The 19,718-nt window shown below is 41.8% G+C and overlaps 1 protein-coding gene across 1 annotated transcript; it reads right to left on the reverse strand.

The window, feature by feature from the left end:
• Positions 1–748: 748 nt before the first annotated feature.
• LOC138513750 (proto-oncogene Mas-like) lies at positions 749–19,448 on the reverse strand. Its single transcript, XM_069628838.1, has 2 exons — positions 19,229–19,448; positions 749–5,354 (listed from the first exon to the last, which is right to left on the reverse strand). The coding sequence occupies exon 2, from the start codon at positions 5,333–5,335 to the stop codon at positions 4,325–4,327; it is 1,011 nt and encodes a 336-aa protein (XP_069484939.1). The 5' UTR covers positions 5,336–5,354; positions 19,229–19,448; the 3' UTR covers positions 749–4,324.
• Positions 19,449–19,718: the final 270 nt, after the last annotated feature.

Genomic DNA, 19,718 nt, shown 5'->3' on the forward strand with positions numbered 1-19,718 from the left:
TATGCAGCCCAGTTTCACTACCCTCCCACTTTCCTGGCCAACATTGTTAGGAAACCCCTAATGTCAATGAACAACCTGCAAGGTGTTATTTATTATTTGTATAACTATTATTAAAGCTTACACGTTTACAAAGTTTCGAGTGGTGTGGATCCAAAGGGGAACTGAAATGGACAGGCTGCATCAAGGACAAAAGAGAATCAAGTGGACTAGGATGGACATACTACAGGGAATTGGAAGCGGAGGCCCTCAAAGGTGACTGAAGGTGGCAGGTATCTGCTGAGCAGAGAGTGCTTTTGTGAATTTTCTGTGCGGGTTAACATAACATGTGTTCATTGAAGCTAGAGCACTCTATATGAGTATTGTTGTTAACATGCAAAGATTGGTGGTGCTAATCTAGAGGACCTTTACTGTAGTTTGGAGCTTTGAAGTTTGGGTACCTTCGCGTACAGTACATGTATTTCCCTCTTGAGGTTTCTCTGTTAATGTGCCCCTGTCTCCCTTTATGCATCCCTGTAGACCCATCTCTCCCTCCCCCCTGTCTCTACCAGCTTCTCTGACTTTCCCTCTTTCCTTTCCCCTCTTTTCCTCCATCATTCTCCCTAGCTCCTTTTCAGTCTTCGGAGCTTTTCTCTTTTCCATTTCTCGCTGGAAACACTATATACGATTGTGCAATTGGATGGTAATAAGTGTAAAGTACAGCTGATCGTCCAGGACCTTAAGGGATCATCGTTTATATTTAAAATTCATCTTTTTTTAAAATAAATGTTTTATTGTGATACGGTTTACAACAAACCTTACAGAAAACACAAAAACTTCATATTACAAAATCAATTCTACAAACAAGAACAATATAATAAAAAAATGGAAACACATAAACATGAAGTCGATGGCAACATCATTTAAAAAGCGACCAAGGGCGATAACTAATGACAGATCTTCGCCCCACATTAATCTTACCATACAAAGTTCTTCGAAAAGTCATCATTAAAACTGTAAAATTCCTTATGAAATGCAAGTGACGAGTGCCTGACATTCTAATACCCAGTGCTGCAGAGTTTCAACAATACCTATTAATTGGCAAAAGTGACAGAAGGTAGAAGACTCGGTTGTCCCTAAAACACTCCAGTTTTTCGTTCTTTCTCTAGTTTGGAGTTGATTAAGCTTAAAGCGCATATACATGGTGCACAGTTTATTGCAAGGAAGACATTTAACATTCATTTGTGAGCACTGAGGTTCTTTAGTCTAGTGTAGCAAAGTCCACCCCATTAGCAGAAATACAGCCTACATCATGAGCTGTAGATTCTGATATTTGGAGCACAGAGGAAAATCATGACCACCACACAGTTATGAATGGAAATCAAGCTGTCTTTTTTATTGGAGCTGTTTGCATCTCCTATTTCTCTTGTCACATAACTATATACAGTATATAACTACATTTCAGGATAATTGCACCTATTTACTTTCACATAGGCAACCCTTTCGAAAAGATCCTGGATGCTGTGCGGCACATACTTCATTTCAGGGTTTCTCACTCAAACATACATACATAGGATCCCAACCATCCCAAGTCCTTCTTTCGTGGTGGCAAGAGTGTTCCCCTCTTCAACAATGTCCTACCGACACAAGGCTTTAGCATGCCCTCTGTATTACTTCAGCAATTGCAACCAGAGTCTTGGTTCTGTTGATAGCCTCATCCTGGGTCATTTGAAGTTCATGGTTAGGTTTTAGGTGCTGGTGTCCTCGGAACATATCTGTGCACCAGAATATCATGCCGTTGACTACCTCCCTTCAGTGAACACTTTTCCTAAATGAACAGGATTTGATCTGTAGCAGGCGCATGAACAATCATAAACACTGACATCATGGATGGATAACAACCCAGTAACTTAGTGCCTGGCGGAGAGTGAGATTTGCCTCTACCCTTCAACCGATCTGCACTTGATTCAGGTGGGCTACACTATTTATTAGTGGGTGCCGGGATATTGAACACAGGACAGTAAGCTACATTAAGATAGGTCTTGTAAATATATGCTTTTACTGTCCTGAGGAGAGACAACAATTGTTCTCACAGCTGAAACTGGTTGATATTTATGAAGGATAATCTCCTGTACCTTTTAAGTGATATCCCCCAACCTAACTGTTCCTGCCACTAAATTAAAGCTTACATTAAGGAGGACACGGGAGTCAAGTTTTATATTAGCATGTCCCAGTTCACAAGCCCCCCCACCCTTTGTCTTTTCCAAGATTCTGGCAGTGAAGGCTAATCATTGGATACACTGCACAGTTTTTGCATTTAGCTCTTCCTGACTTCGTGGACTACTCAAGCAAACCATAGTGGATTTCTCCAACAACAGGGTCTTCTAGGCGGTTGTTCAACAACCACCCTTATAGGCATATTGATTGGCCCCACGATCAAGGGATACCCTTAGCCCCCCCCCACCCGATCCCATTATTTCCTTCATATAATTGCTTTACAGGTAGTTTTGGATCTTTTTGTCAAAGTGAAAAGACTACCTTTTGGCGTGCTCTATTGAAGTTATTGGGGAGCAGAGGCATTGCTAGGGGGGGGGTGTCAGGGGGCTATAGCCCCGGGTCTTTGGGTTGGAGCCCCGGATAGAAGCTGAGGTGCTACAACCAAATTGCTAGCTAGCCCCGAGTCCCACCAGTCCCGACAGTAGCTTAGCCCCTGATCTTTTCCAGACCTAGCAACACCCCTGTTGGGGAGAATACACATACCTTTTGGCGTGCTCTGTTGAGGTAATTGGGGAGAATACACATATCTTCGTGCATGCTCTATTGAGGTTATTGGGGATAATGCACATATATTCTTGCATGCTCTATTGAGGTTATTGGGGAGAATGCACATATCTTCTTGCATGCTCTATTGAGGTTATTGGGGAGAATGCGCATATCTTCTTGCATGCTCTATTGAGGTTATTGGGGAGAATGCACATATCTTCTTGCATGCTCTATTGAGGTTATTGGGGAGAATGCACATATCTTCTTGCATGCTCTATTGAGGTTATTGGGGAGAATGCACATATCTTCGTGCATAGGATCCAGTCTTAGTTTTGGGAATCAAGCCCAAGTCTCGCATCATGCAACTCATTTTTACTCTACATATGTCTGTAGTATTCCTCCAAATTTCAGTCCTTACTTGCAGGGCAATGCCCTTCATCCTTCAAAATCAGTTTTCCGACTATGGAATTTACTGTGGCCCCCAAACTTCATTTGTTCTGTGGTTGGAAGTCTAACAAGGGGCTCCGATTTCATGTAATCAATACACTGTGGATTGTAAAGATTCCACCTTGCTATCCATCCGTTGCACACCTATAAGGCGGTGAGGATAGCTCAAGGGCAACATGCTCAATATGGTGCTGAGCAGCCGGGTTCAATACATGGTAACACACTTAAAGGCTGGAATCCGACATGAAGCACATTATAAAACAACTATTTTCTTAAATATTATATAACTTTAATTAATCCATGCCACCTGTGCACCTCCACACTATTGATGTCACAATAATTTGCTATCTTGAAACCTTCACAAATGAATACAAATTACTTGTAACTTCATTGTAAAAATGTTGAAATGTCTTAATTGGGATGGTCAGATTAATCTGCATCTTACATTTGTGAAACACGTCACGTGGCTTCTCTCCGGGAGACATGGGCAGATTGATCTTACAAAAAGCAATGACATAAATCACTGGCTGATGATTTTGCCAGAATTCCTCCTCCGGCTATATCACCCTTCAAACATATTTACTTTTAGTTCTGTTGTGGCGGACCATTGTCTCGCCCATCACAATTCTGTATTCTAGATCTCGGTCACAGCTACATTGACATGTCTGTTGAGGGAAGAGAGTTTTCCTCTAGCCAACAACTATTGTATGTGTCACTTTTTGCCATAGTCTTGGCCTAAGTTTATTTCTTTACATTGGAGTCCCAGTAGCCCAGGGTAGAGTCAATGATGACAGTATTTCTGATGCTGGGCTTACGCTTCTAGATCACTCACATCTATGTGGCATCTCCTTATGTGTTAAGCTGCAAGATATTAGCATTTGCCCACTGTGGGTTCATAGTTGCAATGGAATAGTGCACATGTTTTTATATCAGTCCTTTCCTGGTAGAAAGACAATGCAAATGTCCATATCACATTACACACCAACATCATTGGCATCACAATGATATGAAGTAAATGTGCATCAATAACCAAAGACCTATGTGTACAATTTGGGTAGAGGCCATCAACACTCCTGGCCGTTCTTATAGATATTCACATTTGTCTCACAAGCATCATAAAATAAATACAAATAGTATCCTAGCTGATGTTGGAGTCTCTAGTCTCTTGATCCATCTGGACTTTGGCTGGTCCACTTTCCTCCTCATCATCATCCTCTCTAAAGACCTTCTTCAAGGCCCTCTCGAGGTATGCACAGACTCCCTTCATGTTGTGTCTTCCGACTAGAAAGTAGATAAAGGGGTTGACACTGCTGTTGATTGAGATACAGAGGTAAACTGCAAAGAAGAAGCCCTCAATTGAGAAACTGGATGGATAGGCATCCAAGTATAGCAAAAGCCATAACAAAGTTACGGGTGCCACTGATATGAGGAAGACAACGACTGATGCCACAATGACGATGATAATCTTAGATGGTTGAACTTGCCTTGAGGTCCGTCGAATTGTGATGAGCAAGATCAGGCTGGAAATTATCATTAAGGGGATAACCACCAAAAAGACTAACACTGCAATAAATACAAGGACTGATGTACACCTTCCTGATATTTCATGAAATATTTCTGAGGGACAACCCACATTGTTCACCAGAGTCACCAGAACAGAAAGACCCCAAATTATGACACATACAAAAACAGATTGGTTCTTTGGTCGATTATTGCGATACCAGATGGGACAATAGACAGACATGCACCTTTCAACGCTAATGGCTGTCAGAAAAAACATATCTGCATACTTTCCAAAGTCAAGTATGATCTCCAGTCCATACACTATGTTAAATGCATTCTCTATAGAGTTTGCTTTCAAGTAAAGAACAAATGTGATACACATCACAATGGAGATAAAGGTGAGGTAGATTAAGTCGGCAACGGCAAGGTTGATGATGTAAATTGTGTACTTCGTTCTCTTAATCCTGAAACCTAGATACCAGAAGACCAAGCTGTTCCCAATCATTCCGAGAATAGAAATGAGCAAAACGAAAGCTGCCGCAGTGATGATCGGTGTGGGGGAGTCCATTCCAGAAGTGGCTCCATCTGTCCCATTAGAGCTTGCAGCACCCGTATCATTGAGCGAATTATTTTCAAATCCTGCCATAGCAAGGTCTTGGGGATTCCTGTTGGGAAGGAATCGAAAATTATTTATAGTCCCAAGAAACCTCATTGTATTTACAAGATGGGATGCATAATACATTAAAGTACTTTTTTCCAGGTGTATGGAACACTTCAAATTAATCAGATCTACACTGCTGTGGACAATTTATTTTATCAACATGAAATACATTTTGCCTAAAATTTCATTTAAAAACCTGTGACATCACATCCATCAAGTGCACCTAAAGTAAACCCATTTAATAGTCCCAAATGATTTTTCGGAAAGTTCTGGAATGAAAACCATCCATGGGAGGAGAGTCAGTTCCATGGTCTGAGCTGCAGCGACTGATTGAGAAAGCGGCTGATGTACGTAGAGGACAATGTTGTGATATAAAAATGTTAAGGCTCTGGATTGTCAGTGATCTAAATGTGGACCTTCCGTGGCATCTACCTCGAAATAAGGATCTTTTGTGGGCCAGGACTAAAGGGATTCCAGATCTCCAATACACTTGTGGATTGATCTTGCTATTTGCCCGCATGGACGCCATTGAGGGGCCATTAGGAGTAGAATTTACTACCCCTGGAAGCCCCATTGTAGCCTTTGCAGTGGCTCTGCTACTTCTATCCGAAGAGCATAGCCAATTGCAGATCATGCTAAGGTCATGGAGGCGGCTGTCTGCGGAAAAAGGTACAAGATTTATTGCACCGTTGTTTTTCAACATGTCATGGTGATAGATTCAGAAAGATTAAAAGGCTGCTGGAAAGTGGGGAAAGCCAACTCATGCAGAGGATATTCTTGGACTGGAGGCTGGCCTGGTCCAAAGTATTTCAAGAGCAAATTACACTAGGGTCAGCAGCAGTCTTTTGGTTTCTCACTTTTGACGTTGTCCTTCATACAGCTGTATTGGGATCATGATGCCTGCTGTATGTGGGTTTCTTTTTTGTAAATGACCCGAATGGATTGGGGGGGTTAAGTTGGTCTGTGTGAGGAAGAGCTCAAATAGTCTCCAGCCTTATGCCGGTATACCCATTTTTTAACTGTGTATCATATTATTTTCGTTCCCTTAAATTCACTTTTGTACATTGATGGCTTCGGAAATGTGTGTTTTTGTGGGGAGGTCACTGGCAGATCTCTTCATCCTGTACTCTTATAATGTGCCATTTCTCGACTTACATGCTGATGGTTTTATTAGAATGTCATTTGTTCAGAAGGCCTTCTAACAGCTATTTCCTTCATAGCACATCTTTCTCATTCATCCTGTGGAGTGGACATGCAGAGATGGGCGGGGGGGGGGGGAGGTGGCGAGAAAGAGGGCGCAGGTAAGTGTAAAGAGGCGGGGCAAAGAAGAGAAGGGTAATGAGTGTGCAGTAGGGAAAGTGAGAAAGAACTGTATGAGGAAAGTGAACATCAAAGAATGCAGGAGGTCAGAAGAGGCAGGATGGAGGGCTGCAGGAGTTACCAGGACTACAGAGAAGGAAAAACTGAAGGAGCAGCGAGGGACATGAAGGTTGCAGGTTGCCAGCCTTTCCAACACCAAATTTCCCACATGTGCTTCGGCCAAGATATAAGGACCTCCTTTGAGCTCTCCTCACACAATTGATAATTCTGTGAACCTGGCTGATCCGGTTCCATGTAATAATGTCCCTGAAAAAATGTCTCCTGATAAAAATGTTGCAGTTTTTTGCAGAGACATTATTATATTGAACATGCGGGGGACATCCCCACAACCTTCAACTTTATTTTTACAAGGGGAGCAGGGGACATCCCCGCAACTCGTCCCCATACATAATGTCACCATATATAATGGCGACATTATCTATGGGGACATCTTATATGGGGACATTGTTACCTGATACCGCTGATCCATGCTCTGAAGCAATGGAAACCTTTAACCAGACAGTAAACAAAAACACAATGTTGCCCCCTGTAAAGAATGATACGAATATATGGATTTATTACAATTCTAGGCTCACGATTCCTGCGACCCCTTTTTACATCTTCCAATACTTCACTGAGTATGCCATGCGACTCCGTATGTATTATATGGAAAATTAAAAGGAACAGTTGACCGAATCAGCTTCAGTTTTTCTCAAAGTTCATGTTTAATAGAAATGGTCTATGCCAGCAGGGTTAAGTTCAGGATAACAGTAAAGGTAGTTAAGAACACTTAACTGTGGATTTGGAAAATGTCCAGCTACCTGTGCTGAGGCCAGAACCACCATGTGACCACACATGGACATAGCTATAATATTTGAGATGGAGATGTTGATAGCCGTGGAGCAGGTACACATCCCTCCAATCATCACACAATGCTTTATTCCACATACATCTTTCAGCAGCAGGTTAACACAATAACAAAATCAATATCATGACACATTAAATGGCAGCATTCTTTTTTCATACACACATTATAAAATATATAAACTACATGAACATACATGCTGCAGCACTGTACAAATCCAATATGTGTCGTGTGGCAATGCTAGAATCATATAAATTACAAATGACCCTTTACTAGTAGATTCCTTTTTAACCATGCTCTGGGAATGAAAACTGAAACAGCTATGGTCATGTGATGGCTTGCGGCAGAGTTACAAAAATTCATTGCATCACAACAGTTCTAATTGAATACTGAATTAGCAAGGGTTTCTGGTAATGAAGTTTCAAATCACTATATAAGCGACAAAAAAGTATAAAGTGCTGTGGTGTCTTTTTTACTGATGTAATAAAATGATCTATATCTTCATAATTTAACGGTCTGTGTTAAATAAATCGCTCTCTCAAAAAGTACTTACTGTAGATTTACGCAACAGTACTTTAGCACCTGCATCTGTGTTGTCGAAAGACCTTAGAGAGAGGGGTAGTCAGTCTGTTCTGTTTCCTTGTCTTTTACTGATGTGCATGAAGTACATACAGCAGTTTCAGCCTGAATCCATGTCTTTTTTAAATCAGAAAGCAGGAGGATACCTAACCTAAACCTGATGTAAAGAGGTCTAGCAAGATGTGGCCAAACCTAATCCAGGAAATCCTAGAACCCCAGTGCATTTTAACGCAACCAATATTCACAGAGTAAGGTAGATTTTTGATAGTTCTCGATTTGTTGTTTGTATACCTTGTTGGCACGCACTCACTTTACCCGTTCCTTAGTGCTAAGGTTTATACTGGTAGGGATCACCCACAGATTAATAAGGTCTATGTTTTTTAGCATGGGCTTAACATGCTTGGACCAGGGTAGTTTAGAAAACCCTTCCTGGGCAAGGATATCTAGCAATGCAGTACTCAATTTAGTTAACATGTGGGACGGCCACAATCAAAGCCAATACAGGACAGGTTTCAGGCCCATATCATAGATTATACTTTTCAAATCAAGTTTGACTTTGAGTGATATGATCGGCTTAATCTTCGGAAGGCCGAACAGCCCCTCTATGAAATATTTTCAATTATTGATAATTTTGTTGTATTTCAATAGCCCAACAATTCTGTGCCAAAAGTTGACAAAGAGCATGCCTGTGCATTAGATATAATCATAGAGGTACTAACAGCACCCTTACCATGTAAGCGGGCAAATCTACAAAGCGCATTGCATGATCGCTCAAGCCTAAGGTGTGATTTCTCTGATTGTTTATCCCACAATCCCTTACTATCGAACCTATACCCAAGTAGTCGAAGCTGGTGACTTGCCCAAATGTATTGCCACCATGGAGAGAGACAATGTGGGTTCCTTTGTCCTTTGCATATGCAGCTTTAGTTTTTGAAAGATTTAGCTCCTTCCCATTGTCTATTCAAAAAGACGACCTAAAAGGAGTTTTGCGTATGTTTACGTGCTGCATCTTATAAGGCAATAAACCTAAAATTACTTGGCATGTCTCGGCATCCCTTTTTATGTATTGGGATTGTCTCTGCTTTGGTCCAAGATTCGGGAACCAATAAGTCAACCACTATTGTTTTAAATAAGTGATAAAAAAGGTGACCCATATCTCACCATCTACCTTAATAATATCAGCTGGAATTTTATCTAAACCCGGGGCGTTCTAATTTTTTGTGACTTAATCGCTAAACTGATGTCCTCCAGTGTAAAGCGCACATGCTCAGCGCTCGCTAACCTCCCATCTGAAGAGCCCGTACTGCAAGGTTCAAAAGCCGGGTGGATCTCTTTGTGTAGAGTTTTAAAGTGGAAATACCGCCTATCCTCAGTGATACTACCATTTACGAGAACAGCTGCTTCCAGGGATCCCTGTGGCACTACTTTCCAAAAGAGGGTAGTATTGTTCTCCTGTATTGCATTAAGCAGACGGCTCGATTTCCCTTCAACGTACGCCTTCTTTTTGTTAGTGATTAGATTTTTGTACCTGAGTTTAAGAAGTCGTATATTAGCACTGCTATAGTTGCGCCATTTTCATTGCCATAATTAAATCACATTTGGCTTTGTGACAGTCCTTAGGCACAGTGTGTGCATTTGACAGTTGGTTTTTCCACGATTTTACAGGGTTTGGTGAACAGCTGATACATTAGGTAGGTAACCCAACACCTCCGTGCAGGAGGGGAGAGGATCATTGAAGACTTCTTGCACAATGGTAAAAACACTATGATAAATTACGGGTTGAATTTGAGTTACATCAAGGTGTGCCAACCTTAACCATGTTCTTTTAGACCCCCCTACATCTATTATCATACTCCTTTATTCTGCTTCTTTGGAATTAGGCACAACATGAGGGGTGAGTATACAAGGGCAACAGGTCTATGATCGCTCTATACCTTATCAGGGACATTAATACTTTTGACAAAAGCCCAATCGCTCACATCCACCAAGATGTAGTCTATATGTGAAGACTTCTGCATAGGTGGGTGTGGCCAGTCTTTCACCCAATGCTCTGCCATTACATGCCTGTCGCTCCAGATTTAACCATGCTCTTACAAAGTAGAGTGAATGTTTGTCTTGCCTCATTGGCGGGTTAGCTAATGAGTCCGGTATACCCCATGTTGTATCTTGACCATAATATCTATTAAAGGGGTAATGGGTTCAAATTGCAATTTAAAGTCACCTAGCAATAATATGTGAAGCCCCTGCCTCCTCTGAGTCACCAATCTTCAATTCATTGTTTTACTTTTTATAGTAATTCCAGACTATGGTTAGACCTAGGTCTATTATAGATATTCAACAAAAGGATGTTAAGCCCCCCCCCCCAACTTCTATTAGGCCCACCAGTAAATCAAGGTAGCCTGTGGGAATCTCTTGTAATTTTGCATTAAGAGTAGCTTCAATCCAAAGTAGAGGGCCACCACTAGCCCTGCCCTTAGTATGTTTAATTGCAGGGATGCTGAAGATCGTATAACCCTGGAAGAATATCGGGAGAATGGCTCATGTCTCTTGAAAGCACACTATATTGTATTTTCTCATAAAATCACACTAAGTGTTATCGCGAAATCATTTTCTCTCCCAGCAATGTTCAAGGAAATAACACTTAGGTCAAGCGATTGGGTGGTGTTGGTACAATCATCCTCGCTTAAATGTCTTGAGTCAGATAGTGGGGCTAGTCAATCTACACCTTCTAGACCTTCACTGTCTTTCCCATCTTGCTATGTGGTCAGTAGCACACTAGGGACGTTAGTTTCTACAGTTCGTACATATGCCATTGTGTCGCTTTCTTCAGTATGTTTGTCAAGGTTGAGCATCACTCTCCCTCTCAATCCACAAGGGCACATATTGCCAAAGGGAGGGGTACCTCTAAACTCTATGTCAGTCCCAACTCGCGGGTAGGATCAATATCCAATACTTAATGACCCCTGCGCTAAATATACATTGTTTACCTCAAGAAATATGTCATCTCTGTTGTCAACACCTAATCCCGAAATTCTCCTGCATTGTACACTATTGTCTCTAATATGAGAGTGACATCCCTTTTTGAGTGGATCCAATGTATACATGTATTGGTTAATAACGCCATTGTTTCAATTTTTCCTGAATAGTACCTAGGGATATTTACCATGAATACCATATTCTCCACGGTGTGCTTTGTACTGGAGAGTTCTTTCTCTTGGGTTTATACAAGACATAGGAGTTGTTGGAATAGTACAATTGCTCCTATTCTCTTGCATATATGGCTTTCCTCTATTTTGTAGAGTCTGTGTGTTACTACATAGACTACTATCAACTATTTGATTTGAGCCAGACAGACCTTGGCGGGACAAGATATTAAATGGAGTCCTTAATGCCATGTTTTCCATGGATTTGCCAATAATTCCAACATCTTTGGTGTAGTGTAAGACTTTGGGTCTATTAGCCTACAAACAGTTTCACTAACAGGAGCTTCCTTGAGATGGTCTTCTAATAAGGACTTCAAACCTTTAGCCTCTTCACTCAAATAAATTGCTTGCTTCACATCCACAATTTCTTTCAGGAATCCACTACACAAAGAAGAGATATTTCCCTACCTTCGTTTTTGGTAGAGGTAGGGAAATACCTCCTAGGATAGGGATAGTAAAGCATGTCCCCAACCCTTTTGATTTTGAATAAAAGGTCATAGCCAACATCTCATTCCTGCCTCCTCACACAACACATAGTTTTTTGGCAGTGGATACGTCAGGGATACGCTGATCCTCAAGTGTGTGCAACAGAGATTCAATTTCAGTTATAAGCACATTTGCCTATTATATTTGCCGTGTTATAGTATTCATCCCCTTGGGGATCTGATGAGAGGAAAGACTAGCTGAGGCTTTTCTTTTATCCATTGCTACGTGAGGCACACGAGGGTAGATGTACTGAAATGATGTGCAAAAATGCGTACGAATAATGTATATAGGGAGAATTTATATAATTGTCATACAATAGATCTACATATTAAAAGAAAGAAAAGAATCCATAAAAAGAGAGGAAAAGAAAGAAACACCAATTCAGTGTTTAAAAGTGCTGCAACATGTATTCAAGTGAGTGGGTGAAGAATGCCCCGACAGCTTGAGGGGCAGCCAGAGTCCATCTGCCCACGTCACCCCAAGCTCACTGGTTAAAAGAGTTTAAAACTAATGTCAGTCAATTACTGGCACACGAGTAACAATGGAATGAAATCTAATAAAAGAAGGTAGGGCAACACAGTACAAGTACTTGTAGATGATTGACCTTGATGTGACTCCACAGTCTTCACCAGGGAAGCTCCCCATATATCGGCAAGGGGGGGGGGAAATAGTGAGGGCTATGCCTTATTAATCAGACATCAGGAAGTTCATCAAAGCACGTGAGTCACCCCCCCCCTTAGCACAATAAGAATTAGCCAGAAAGTATAAAAGCCTGAGAGTTCAGTAGGAGTATTGATCTCTTCAACTCGTCAGTCGACCACGGTGTAGGAGCGCTTTTCTCCTCAGAAGGTCGACCGCGCGCACACAAGGACAGCCGTTAGCCTGAGCCTGCTGCTGCAGACTGCCCTCGCCCTTCCCTCTGGCTATGCAGATGCTTGACCACTTGGAAGGCTGTTGGTCCTGGAGTGAGCACTCCAAAGTGCATGGACCACGCACAGCAATTTCCAGTTTTGAGCTGCCACAGATTGCCCTTGCCCTTCTCTTGTGCTTCCCTCCAATCAAGTTCTGAATGTGGACAATTGCGAACAGGACTATACACAGTGACTGCCCCACATCGCTGTGCAATAATCTGTCTAGAATTCTGGAGCATTGCATGCTGTGTAAACTATGCACACAGGATTTAGGAAAGATTCTTTAGGTTGTACAATTGAGATGGGGTGGCAGAAACTAAGAATGTCCTGGTGGGTGTCTATGCGTGTTTTATACTTAACCTCTGATCAATGCTGTAATAAAGTTGAAAGGAGTGGTATCGTGCATACTTTTTAAAAAAACTTAAAAAGTGTTCATCAGTGGCACATTGAAGCAAAGTTATAGACTGTATGTGACTATGTAAATTAACCCAAAAATTGAAATTTCTGGTCAGATGTGGTGAGAAACTTTGCAGTAACTGCTACAAAGGAACACAAATTGATTGATGACCGGTAGTCCGACATTGAGCCGGCGCGTAGGGGATTCAGGCACGCGCAGGAGCCACTGCCTTGTGATAGTGCTTCTCTTGCATCGAGGCGTTTACTGGTGCTTGGAGTGGTAGGCATACCTTGGATTTACCTGAGCTGACACTGCTGAGGACCAGCAATGTCTGATCATGGCTGCCACTGGGGCTGAAGCCAATCAGGCAAGTGAATGCTCTTTTGCTCGTGTAAGATGATATGTGTTAAAGATATCTGAATGGTTGGCTAGGAACCAGATTTTGGCAAAACTGGTGTTCAAGAACATAGATCAGTCACCTATTAATCATTTGTGTGAATACTTTGTGCTATGTTGTATGTTATATAATTGGAAGCAAGTGTGTGATGAGATGTTCTAGGCGGTTTATGGTCTTTCCATCTAATGCCATTGCATCTAATGCCATTCCATTGAATTCTTTCCATCGAAAAAATGTGCATCTAATGCATTTTTTGGGGCGGGGTCCCCCCAACCCCTGTTTTTTACCCTTTATAATGCACCTAAACAAATATTAACCCTTTACCCCCACCCAAAAAATGCATTAGATGCAAAGTTTTTAGATGGAATGGCATTAGATGGAAAGACCAGATACCGTTCTAGGTGCACCTGCATTGCTGCGTAATGATAGAGGTTTAATCAGACATGTGCCCTTACAGCATATTATTTCTTAAATTCACCCAGAGTGCAGGCCTGCTTAGCTTCTCGACATGGTTGTCTAGAGGTTTGCTTATTAATGCATCTCATTTGTTTGTTGCACGTGGATTGCTAGTGCTTTTGCAATGGTATAAAAGTACAGTGAATGCCGTTTACTTTGTACACAGCAAGGTGCACATTCCTCCAGCTATTGCGCTGGTTGTGTACCTGAGAGCTGTGATTAGCCCCTGAGTGGGTACACCATGTGTATGTATTTGTGCCACTCGTGGTGGTGGCGGAGCACTTAGGGAATAACCTTTGTAAATGCTTGTTACATGCAACTTATTTTAAAAGTTGGTCCAAGTGCTGAACACTTTGCTTGATGCACTTTAGGTTGCATGCAACTCCAGCAGTTGCACTGAATATGTATTGGGTTTGCTAGGCGCACGCTAGTGTCCATGCTTATCTTGAAGTTGCCCTGGGTATATGTACCTTATGAGGTGCTCATGTGGTTAATTCCATGAGTGTTTGTAGTGCAGTGTGTGTATTTGTGTTGCGCTTGAGATATGATGCTTGTAGCTGCAAGTTTGGAGTAGGTCTTTTGTAAGTGCATGTAATTGTGGGGAAGGCTGTCTACTTGATGCCCAGCAGCGGGCAGCTACTTCGGTAGATGTGCTGGGTTTTTAATGATGGTTGGATAAATGGTAAAATGTCCGATGTTGAAGTTCTTGATCCAGCAGTTTTGCTCAATAAGTTATATTGGGCTGCATATGCATTGTGTGCTGCATGCGTACTGTGGTAAGTTCCTAAGTGGGTGCGTTGTGGGGCTTGTATTTCTGCTCGACATGGGAATGGTGTTATTGCTGTTGTTCTTCATTTGAGCAGCTCAATGTTGGTGGAATCTGAACCTCCTGTCAGGTGATGGTTCTGGGCACCTTGGTTTCACGGTGTTGTTGCTTTATGGTTTGTGGTTCTTGAATGGTAGTGCTCTTGCTCCTATACCACTTTTGCGATGGATCTGTGGAGCTTAGTGTCTGATGAGGGGCAGAAAGCTGTGTTCTGGGTGCTTGATCCTGTGTCTATGGGATCCAACCTTTGCTTGCAATGTCTGCTTTTCCTAGTTATTTGTAATGGGAAACTGTCCCATGATCTGTCTAGAATGCAGGAGCCTAACATGTTGAATGTGGCACGAGTAAAGGAGGACATAGATCTATGTGGGGCAGTTGGAAGAGAGTTGGCATAAGTGATGAATGTGCCTGGTTGGTGAAACTACATGCTTTCTAGTTGACTTCTGATCTATGACTTTATGAGGATTAAAGGTGCTGTCATGAATGTCTCTATCTCTGGGAAAAAAGCATAAAGCGCGAACAGTAAAAATACTTAATGATCTTGTATGGAAAACATGCTAAGACTTCCACTGGAAACATGTAGCACTTAAAAGCAACTTTGCACGCCTTCAAAGACATGCACACGCAATGTTTAATCCTGTTAACATTGAGGGCCTCGATTCATAGAATTTATGCACGGTTCAAAGTGACTTTGCACTGCTGAAAAGTGACTTTGCACTGCCGAGACAAACCCTAATTCATGGAACCGTGCAAAGTGTATTGTTGCAGTGCAAAGTCAGTGCAAGTGGTCATGTTTGCAGTACAAAATGACTTTGCACTGCAAAAATACACTTTGCACAGTTCCATGAATCAGGGTTTGTGTCTGTAGTGCAAAGTCACTTTTCAGCAGTGCAAAGTCACTTTGAACTGTGCAAGGATTCCATGAATCAGGCCCTAATTGTCCAGCTTACCAAAGACCCACAGGAAATACTATATAATGTGTAAGGATGCATGCTTTTTTCAGTGACAAATTAACAGAGCCTTGTGAGAGACAAGGTTCTAAAAGCATGCTTGAATGTAATGTTTTTTTAAGCCAGGCTGAAAGTCACAGTCTTTACTTAGGGAACAGACAACCAAAAGATAAAGCCACAGAGACAGCAGATCTATTTGAGCTAAACACATTATACAAAAGGAATGATAGTGCCGAGGCATTAGACTACGAAATCACAGGGAGAGAAGCAGACGTTACAACACATTCATTCAATTTGCATAAAAACATGGCACCCAAAAGGGGAATATCTTCATTTTTTGGTAATGTTATCTTAAAATCTAGAAAAAGCTCCCGGACAGATCAGGAAGTAGTCATGGGCCATCAACCACGTGTAATAGATGAGGTCAGACTGGATTAGATTCAAAATGACTGGAGGCTCATGGCCTGACACTCTCCCCAAAGGAACCCAGTGGTTTTGAACTAAAATAACAAAATGAACCAGTCTAAATTTGAGATAAGGATTGATAAAATGCCAGGGCTCCTGATAAATAGTAAGCAATCACAGGGCAGTATAGTCGGGCATGTTGAGCAAACACCTAGTAACATTATAGTGGGTTTAAAATACTTTAAAAATCAAAGCTTCCACCTGAGGTGTGATAGCAGCAGAATTAGCCATTTCAGCCAAGTCACATGAAGCACAACCTAGTAGCCATCACTGAAAGTTCACTTTCAGTTCAGAGCTAGATGGGCAATGCATTGTGGGTATGCAAATTAGCTCTAATGTCAAAAGTGACTTGGCTGAAATGGCTAGTTCTGCTTTCACAAAGACAAAGAAACGAGGATCCAAATTGGAACCCTCCCGCCCCCTGCACACTGTTATATCCCGCCATCAGACGGTTAAGGATTCAGTTCAAATTATAAATATACCAGATATTTACATATCAAGGGTACTTCACAACAGTTTTTGGCAACAGTTGTGAAATACACTTGAGATGTAAATATCTGTTATGTTTATAGTTTGAACTGAATCCTTAACTGTCTGATGATGGGATATTACAGTGTGCAGGGGACGGGAGGGTTCCAATTTGGATCCTCATTTCTTTGTCTTTTTATATAGTAGTGGTTCTGTGCCAGGACCATTTTTCCTCCCCCACACATTGAAAATTGTAAATTACCACATTGAATTCTTTCCATTGAAATTTGCTTTTTTACAGTAGGAGTGCACCTATATTTCTCTTTTTAGTTCTGCTTTCACACCTCAGGTGAAAGTTTTTTTTTAAAAAAAAACATTAAACCCCACCATAACTTTGCTGGTGTTTGCTCAACATGCCCCAATGCGTCAACCACAAGGATTCAGACTGGGCTGCACTGATGATCCCTAAGAAGGGTGAAATATGTACACAGTTGTCCGAATCCTTGCGAGCTGTCTGTCTTGGGTCTAAACATGTCTTGTGTATAGCACTGCCCTACAGGCAAAGTCATTTTGACATTTGAGCTATTTTGCATATCCCCAGTGCATTACCCATCTGGCTCTGAACTGGTGGTGAACTTCCAGTGCTGTTGACTACTGGCTGTGGGACTGACTTAATTGAAATGGCTAATTATGCTTTCACACCTCAAAGACATTTTTATGTACATGGCCAGAAAAAGACAAGAAATAAGAACTGTCTGAAAAATATTTAAAAAATAATCACCTTGCAGCTAAATTGACATTCCAATCACTGGTTTACATAATGTATACTACTGTTTTATACTTTTCTTTTCAGGATTCATTGTACTTTTAGTTCATATTTCCAAATCGAAATTGATAATTGTTTCATCAATAACCAGATGGTCTATTTAAAGAATGCCTCCCTGTTATGCAAGCCAGTGGGCCTCATGTCTTGGCAGGTCCTATGCTAATGAGTAACCAAATATTTTGCCCCATGGATTCGTGTAATCATGAGTCATATGCATGGAACGCCATCTGCTAAACCTGTGCAACCTCTTTTGCGGAGCTATTTCACAATCTCACACACAACCTGCTGCCTCGTCCCTCAGAGTGCACCACGCCAGCCCTACCAGATACACAACATGATGCGTTCTCTTATCATGCAAGCCAACCCTCCCGATTTAGGCGAGAGACTCCCGATTTTTCTGTGAAAAATATTGATATTGTTCACGCTCTCCCGCCTAAAATAAATCTTTGCCCAATGCATTCCAAAGGCAAAATCTTTGTCTCCCGATTTTTCGGACAAAATCTCCCTCACAGGTAGGTTGAAATGTTGGCATGTATGTCTTGTGCTCAGACACACCACACACACACTGCAATGTATTCACAGGCATATCATAGCAACACACAGATAAGAACACACAACCACACTCTGATGCCGGGGCCACTTCCAAACACTCTCAGATAGACACAGGGAACACTCAGATTACAGTAGGTTTTATAGATGCAGAAACCGATTTAAGGACACACCAGCTCACACACAGGATCTCATTATTAGTCTGGTAGTAATGGTAAAACAGCTGTTATTTTCAATACCCACTCTTCTCACTGCCGCCACATTATGGCACATGGGATATTTACAGCATATTGTTCCATCTCACCAGCAAATGTGATAAATATCGCCTGATTTTGAGGTAAAATACTCAATCTGCTTTACCCAAATGTGTACCCTTGCCCAAAAGATGGACTTTTTAATATCATTAAGTTTCATTAGGTTTTAAAAAATGTTTTTCCTGTAGCGAAGGAAACAAAAAACTCCCTTTACCGCAGGAAAACCAAATTCTGCATGCCGATACCCAAAGAGGGTAAAGTGCGCTTCTTCGATGCCCTCCCTCTCACCCCATAAGAAATGCTACACAGAAGAGTGCAAAAGGGTCCTTTGCTGCATTATAAAAATTGCACAGTAGTAGTATGATACTTTACTGTCTACAGAGTATACAGAGTTTCAGAAATACTGCCTGCAGCATTTCCGAAAGTGCACCATTTAATGCAGTAAATCTCTACTGAATCTGTGCATGAGGTGATGTTAATCACTGCAAGCAGAGTCAAACAAAATAGCCAGAAAAACACAGACATGCTCACACGAAGTCAACAACAAAGAGGTGCATACATGTGCACGTGCAAAGATATGCACATTTGCACATTGTCACATCCATCAACCTCCACGAACAGTACTGCGCTACTGTATAAAATGCCAAGCCCAGCACTGGCACCCTCCTGTTGTAAAGTCCTCCGCTCCTCTCTAGCTAAAATACATTTTTTTTTAAAGTGGTTATTTCTAAATGTACGCAGTGACAGGCATAAACACATGCAGAGACTCACATATACACAACGTTGCACACAAAACAGGCACTCACAGAATGATACGAGCTTCCTCAAATGATCTATAATGATAACAGCATCTCTGAAGGTTACGCTTTTCAGTGCACCGTACGTACCTCTCTTGGGGGTGAATGTGTGCCTTTAAAAGCACATGGTCTCCATGATTTGAACACAATGCCTTCGCCTCACTGTGCAATCTTTCCTCGCTTCCAGCTCAGCTGAAGGAAGCTTGGCTGCTGTATAGGCAACATATGAATCTTTGGATGGGCCAGGACTGATCCTACGATAACCCCTAGGGAGAGAAACTGCGAAGGGAGTCCTTCCTTTCTCAGGGCCCCTTTGCCACTGACTCTTTTTCTAACCTGGCTGTCGCTTAAAAAGATGTTGTCATTTGTAAAATTCCACTTTTGTTCTCTGCCAACACACGTCAGATAGGAGGAACAAGGAAAGGGAAGTTTCACCTTCCAAGGGCATTAGCAGGCGAGATCAGGGACAATCCCTCATTAGTCACCGACCTGAGTGATGCTGTGGCTTGCAGACGTAACACGCTTCCAGGCCCTCCTCGCCCAATCTCATTTATAATGCATTTCTCCTGGATGCCTCAGC

The sequence above is a fragment of the Ambystoma mexicanum genome, chromosome 12 (genome assembly GCF_040938575.1).
Source record: "Ambystoma mexicanum isolate Mex_15411 chromosome 12, UKY_AmexF1_1, whole genome shotgun sequence".
Lineage (NCBI taxonomy): Eukaryota > Metazoa > Chordata > Amphibia > Caudata > Ambystomatidae > Ambystoma > Ambystoma mexicanum.